Source organism: Rattus norvegicus, chromosome 2, assembly GCF_021556685.1.
Source record: "Rattus norvegicus strain SHRSP/BbbUtx chromosome 2, alternate assembly SHRSP_T2T, whole genome shotgun sequence".
Lineage (NCBI taxonomy): Eukaryota > Metazoa > Chordata > Mammalia > Rodentia > Muridae > Rattus > Rattus norvegicus.
In genome coordinates, this window is record NC_141535.1 from 178,017,395 (window position 1) to 178,024,528 (window position 7,134).

At 43.1% G+C, this 7,134-nt stretch overlaps 1 protein-coding gene across 1 annotated transcript; it reads left to right on the top strand.

Annotated features, from left to right (window-relative positions):
• Positions 1-204: 204 nt before the first annotated feature.
• On the top strand, positions 205-5,708 carry Pglyrp4 (peptidoglycan recognition protein 4; the record flags this gene model as incomplete). The annotated part of the gene is given in 3 exon segments (NM_001412554.1): positions 205-408; positions 3,314-3,432; positions 4,517-5,708. Coding segments are annotated over 3 exon segments (502 nt in total), but the record flags the coding sequence as incomplete, so codon positions are not given.
• Between the last annotated feature and the right edge of the window lie 1,426 nt (positions 5,709-7,134).

Sequence of the window (7,134 nt, forward strand, 5' to 3'; positions counted from 1 at the left end):
GTCTATCAAACAGGTTTCCATAATAAAGCTTCTGTGTTTGCTGCTTGGATCAGTATATTCCATAGTACCACAGTCAGGATTGGGAAGAGGTTTGAGGGTAGTTGGCAACTCTCAACAACCAGAGGGTTACAGCATGTCATGTGGTAGGCATGGGGTGGTAAAATGAATCCTCTATGTTTTGTTGCTTTTGTTGTTTTACCCTGCAGCAGCTTGTCCCCACATAGTTCCACGGTCTGCCTGGGGGGCAAGAGAGTCCCACTGCTTCAAGATGACTCTGCCTGCAAAGTATGCCATCATCCTTCACACTGCTGGAAGAACATGCAGTCAGCCTGATGAGTGCCGCCTGCTGATCCAAGATCTCCAGTCCTTCTTCATGGACAGGCTAAACGCATGTGACATTGGGTATAAGTAAGTATTCCCAAAGCAGGGTCTTTTTTCCTTCAATGGGAAAATAGAAATCTCTCAATAGGAGGGAAAAGCAGATTATTTTTTAATAGATTACTGACCATATGAGAGATCTATATGTACTTATACATTGGCTTCTTACCCAATCCAGGATGTTCTTATTTAGGAGACAGATAAGGGGTAGTCATAGCCCCAAGCATATCCTTAAAATATGCACCTGTTAAAGGCAGTTTATGGACATTATAGTTACTAAGGCTTCTGAAGAAATATTTAGAGGAAGGTACAGCGTGCAAGATAGTGGAACCTGTAGAGGAGACTAACCAAGTCCAATGCCTCTCATTACACTGTGACTCAGGTGATGCCCTCTGCTTGGATTGCTCCTTCTGGTATTATTGTGGCATATCTAAGACTAAGAACACTCAGAGGGAGAGTCTTTCTACTCAGAGAGACTGGATAAATCTTTGATAATTTCATAGCACCAAGGTCTTTGATTTCATAACGAAGAATGTGTTACCTAGTCCTTATCCTCTCTCTGTGTCTGTCTGTCTCTTCTACCACTTCCCTTTTCTCCTTCTACCCTGTTTCTTTCCTTACTCTCTTCATTTTCACATAATATAATCTAAATGAATATCAAAAATTTAAGATTGGGTTTTATTGGTTAAGAACACTTACATCAGGGGCTGGAGAAATGGCTCTATAGTTAAGAGCACTGACTGCTATCCCAGAGGTCCTGAGCTCAATTCCCAGCAACCACATGGTAGCTTACCACCATCTGTAATGGGATCAGATGCACTCTTTTGGTGTGTCTGAAGACAGCTATAGTGTACTCATATACATAAAATAAATCTTTTAAAAGTGTTGTTAGTTACTTACACTAAAAGACAGTAACTTGAGACTGGTCCACATAGAAAACAAAAATGTTTCACTAAACAGTCAAAAACACTGGAGTATGTACCCAGAGCTTGCAGCTAAGACACAAGAACAGCTCAGCTCAATTCCCATTACAAACAAACTAAACTTGAAGCCTAAGGACAAGCCACTGATAACTCATATGGTGTGTTTATATGTGTTAATAGAAAGAGCCGCTACTCTGGGGACATTCATGGATTAGCTTCTGGAGATGTATTTAGTCTTGACTATTCCCACCAGGCACTTGTGTGCAATGTGCCTGCCTCAGTTGCATTTGATATATTCTTCTAAGATGACTGATCTTCTTTAGTGAAGCTCTTTAAATATGGGAGGAAATATCACCACTAATTGTGTATCAGGACTTATCAAATGATTAGTAAGTCTGCAATGGAGATGTGAATATTAAATACAACTTTAGAAATCTTTTTTCAACTGAGGATGAAGTTACCTACTCAGGCTCTAGTTACTGTTTTCTCAGCTCCTGATTTATATTGTGTGTCCTATTGATATTCTTGAAAGGGTCTGAACTCAGGAAACACTCTCATACATCACAGCATGAGGGTGTACTTTGGAACAGGAATAACAGGTGGCTCCTACCCTCCTGGCATTCAGACTTCAGTGAGTGAGAAAAACAACTTACAACACTAGTCTCAATAAGGTGAATTAAGTGCTGTTATGAAGGACATATGAGGGATGAGCAGGAAGGCAGGAAGAGCACTGAAGGACTCATTTCTCAGAGGAGAAACTCACTAGCTGGGAACCCAGGAGGGAGTGGGAACAAATCAGAGGAGGAAGCAGCAAGAGTGCTTCAAATATAGGTGAAGGCCTGAATTCTAGGGTAAGACTAGGATTTTTGAGGATCCGAGAGACTGATTATGATCACATAAATGCCAACATTGGGTGTTGGTGAGAGTTGAGGCTGGGAAGCAAAGAGCAATGTTCTGAAGATGGTGTATTTTAACTGGGAGTTTAGATTCTGCACAAAGGACTAAGAGCAAGATTTTACATGATTTGTATTTGAGAAAGGCACCTTGTACGAAGCTTTGGAAACAGAATGGTGAGGGTAATGAGAGTTTAAGATTTGTGGTAATCCAGACAAGGCAAGATGTTTATAGAGCTAAGAGGGTACAGATGTCACAGGGAGAAGTGGGGGCATTTAAGAGCTCATGAAAGTGAGTGGTTAGTGACTATGGCATAAAACTATGCCAGAAAGGTGGCTGGGAGACACTGGTGACAAGTCTTGGCTGGCAAGTAGATGAAGTGAGTGGGCTAAGGCCTGAGTTTGGGGCCAGTGGATGGTGATTTTTCTCTCCAATGCTACCCCAGAAAAGGTGGGAAGTGACTCCAAATGTGAGTTGTGCACTTTCATGGATGGTGAAGAAGCTGAGGAAATAGATAGGTTAGTTCTGCGCCAGTATGTAGAGTAAGAAAGAAGAGGGGCAGGGGAGCACCCCAAGGAACACAAACATGAGGAGGTTGAGATACCGAGATGGATCTGCCAGAGGGTGAGTGGACCATTATGCAGTGGACTTTAAGGGAAGACGATGACTGGAGAAGGAAGAGGGGTTGGCAGGGAAATGATGGTTAGATATTTGGGAAATTAGGGAGTCAGTTGGTAAGTCATTTATATTCTTTTTTTTTTTTTGGTTCTTTTTTTTCGGAGCTGGGGACCGAACCCAGGGCCTTGCGCTTCCTAGGCAAGCGCTCTACCACTGAGCTAAATCCCCAACCCCAGACATTTATATTCTAACAGCAACTACTGTGGCAATTTACTTCTGAAGAGATCAGCAAATGTTTTAATTCTGGGTTCTTCTAGAGCCCCATTTCTCCAGATGTTTTCACTAGCATACAACTCACAATGACTCTCTCTTACTGGTTCTTAACTTGGTGCTTAGTTGAGTAAAAAAATAAAAAAGAGTGAACTGATGAAGGAAGGTAAATGTCAGTCCCAGAGTATCTCTCTTTCATGTTAATCTCTATCTCTCTTCTGCTTCTCCAGCTTCCTTGTGGGCCAGGATGGTGGTGTTTATGAAGGCGTGGGCTGGAATAACCAAGGCTCTAAAACTGATGGGTACAATGACATTGCTTTGAGTATCGCCTTCATGGGTATCTTCACAGGTAAGGGAAGCTTTGGGTAGTTGTGATCCTTGTGCCACTTTTGAGGAAAGTGTCCGATTTGGACAGAAAAGACATCAGGCTCAGACATTGTTTAAAGCATCATATGCTGAAGCTTTATATTTACATTTATCTAAGATGAGTGTGGTTGAAAGTGACCTTCAGATCCAAGAGGGTAGGTACTCTATAGTCACTTTTTTCACACACAGACAAATCTTTAATCTCCCTTCCTCTCTTTGTCCTTCCCCCTCTTTTTATTATTCTCTATCTCATCCACTCTCCCTCTCTCTCTTCCTCCTCCTCATCTCCCCTCCCCCCCTTTCTGCTACAATGAATGGGTGAAGCAAAGGACAATGTTATTGTGAATAATTTCAGTTCCCCTTTGTAACCTATCCTATTTTTGTTCTCATGGTAACAATGCAAGATCACTTAGTCTTATACACCAAGGCAGGGATTTGCCTTGACTGCACTGAAAGTATTTATTTACTCAGAGCTTCTGACTAGAGCTACATTATTGTTTTGAGACTCTGGAGAGGTAAGGTACTGTTATTGCATACATTTCTGGTTGGTTGGAAGATGAACCCTAGATAAAGGCTAAGGGCCAGTGCAGAGAGGCTCTATTGGGAAAGTCTGTAAATCTTCCTACTCATGACATTCTGGGTGAGATAACTCATTGTCACAGATCTGTACTTTGAAGTTTGGTTGGTCAGGTCGTTGCCTTCTCCCAACTTGACAATGAAAGTGTCCTTTCTTCTCCCACTTTTGTCAATCAAATAAATCTCTAGGCATTGCCAAATGGTCCTTAGGGTACTAAAATATTCCCAATGGAGAACTATCAGGACAAATTTTCACTGTAGGAAAACATTTAGAGTTTTTCAGAACTGTATATTTCCAGAAATTTAGAGTCAGAAAGACTTTGGGATTGAGACATGTAAAATCTTGATCTGCTGTTCTGTCTATATATAGAGTGCCTGCCAAAAATCACATATGCTATTTTAGTGGTAGACTGGATGGGTTTTGGAACATATTCTGTCCTGCTTTGGCCACCCTGGGATTTTATAATCAGTGGTTTGGCTGTGTTTTGCAGGTTCCTCACCCAATGCAGCTGCACTGCAGGCAGCCCAGGACTTGATCCAGTGTGCTGTGGTCAAGGGGTACCTGACTCCCAACTACCTGCTAATGGGCCACAGTGATGTGTCCAATACTCTGTCCCCTGGGCAGGCATTGTACAACATTATCAAGACGTGGCCCCATTTCAAGCACTGAGGGAAGTGTTTAGCCCTATTTGAGGATGTTCCTGCTGCTGTGTGTCTGTCTTTACCTCTCACCTTGGATTAGTATCTCTGTCCTCTCATTTAAAAAACTTTACCTTGTTCATTTCCCCAGTTTGGATGACCTTGTCTTCTCTTGGTGACTTCTACCAGTGTCCCCCAAGTTTTACATTTATAGTCCCTTGAGTCTGAGTCAAGCCTCTTCTCTCCTGGGTACTTGTCTGCTCAGCCAGGTGAGGTAATGGGTTGGTTCTTGTCATACCTCCTTCCTTAGTTGTCTGCCCCTCTGCCTGGTATCTATGGTTTGTTTGATAGTTTCCAGTGCTCATCCATGGCCCAGGGAGAGTGCCCTCCCCTCCTCTGCTTATACATCCACTTGTGCATATGTGAATGCTCCCTTGGAAACATGTAAGTTTTCTTCTGGATTGTGAGTTTTTCCAGGACAGCAGCAGAATTTTCTTTACCACTAGGTAGCCTGTGTCAACTCTCAACCTGTGTTTAAATGTTAGTAGATATTATAGATGTTTGTTGAAGAAATGGAGGAACAAGTTAAAGACCCCAGACCTTTCCCAAAAGTTTGCTATCACCCCTCTGTGGAAACCTTGCTGTCCAGTGTCCCATCCTGCTGTTATTCTCAGCATTGCTACTTCTTGGTCAGAGGTCCACAGATGACTTTGATGACTTGTCCATAACAGATGCCATGTCTCTGAAGTCCTGTGCCATTGTATCCATAGAGCAACCTGAGTGCCAGGACCATATGCTCCTCCAATAGGAAGGCAGACGCCAACACTTGCTGCCTAGTACTATGGCCTGTCTTTGCCTGATGGCTTCTGCTGGCTCTGAAACCCTCCCTACTTTCATCATTTGTTGTAAGCACATGGAGCCTTATTTTTGTCCATGGTGCTCTGAAAAATGGAAGGGTAAGAGGAAAGACAAATAAAAGGAATATATGTAGAGATTGTCTTGTTAAAGTTTTGATAAAATAAAGTTTTACCTTGTTTTATATGAGTTTGTTGCTCTTATTTTAGTAAAAAGAAATATTAAGAACTGTCTTTCTTGAGTACCCATGGCTCCAGTTGTATATGGCTTGTTGGGCACCAATGGGAGGAGAAGCTCTTAGTCCTGCCAAGGCTGGATGCCCCCAGGGTAGGGGAATTCAGGGTGGGGAGGGAGGAAGGGATAGGGGGTTTATGGATGGGAAACTGGGAAGGGGATAACATTTGAAATGTAAATAACATAATATTCAATAAAAAAAAAACAGAAAAAAGAACACTCTTTCTATCCCCCAACCATCCTGTTATTATTATTTTTTCTTTTCCTGGGAACTGAACCTAAAGCCTCATACAAGCTACACACTAAACTACATTCCTTGGCTTAAAGCTCTCACACTTTAGAGCAAAAGATTTTTGCCTTTTAAAGCACTCAGTGTCCTTCATCTTCTTGTGTTTTGTTATCTGATCATCTGTGTAAAGAGTGGAGAGGTTCTCTCTGTTCCACAGTGGCAGAGAAGCATGGACAAGTTGGGAGTTTCTTCTTGTTTCTTTCAATAGGATGACCTGGATGCAGGCCAGAGCCTCCCAGATACTCTTTCTCCAAGGGGTCCTGCAAACCACAGATCCTCCACGATGGCTATTGAGGACATGTTCGTGTATTTCAATTTCTCCTCTGATCTCTTGAAGGAGGTGAGTAACGCAAAGAATATACTGAGCTTCTGCATATTCATAGAGCTGTCTAGGCTCCCTTAGTGCATATGAAGTGATGCTGTTCTTGGAGCAGCAAGAGGCAAGACTCCCATTGTTTCCCACCTTTCAGTGACTAGAGCTAGTCTTCTTTCCTCTCCTCTACACAGTCTCCATTTCTCTACATCCTTCCCTGATCTACACAAGAAGTAATTATAGGACTAAATGATTTTATGCTATTTAACAATCATTCCTGGCCCAGACCTGAAGGGACCCGGTCAACAGCTCCCTGCACCCAAATCCCATGGGAGGGAGAGCTAAATATTCAGAGGGGCAGACATGCCTGGGAAGCCAGAAGAGACTACACTCTGCCCACATTTCTGACTCCAGAGGAAAACACCTAACACCTAACACCATCTGGGACCCTGGTGCACGGGGGCCCCAGGAAAAGGCAGCACAGGCCCTCCTGGTTGCTGCCCTCATGGAGAGCTCAAAAGCAGTCCCCCAGGAGCAACTTCAGCTGCAGGACCACAGGTAAGAACAACTTTTCTGCTCCAAGCGACCTGCCTGGTGGACTCAGGACACACACCCACAGAAACAGCTGAAGACCAGTAGACAGGAAAGACTACACGCCTGAAAGCAGAACACACTGTTCTCATAACTGGCTGAAAGAAAACAGGAAAACAGGTCTACAGCACTTGTGACACACAGGCCTATAGGAAGGTCTAGCCACTGTCAGAAATAGCAGAACAAAA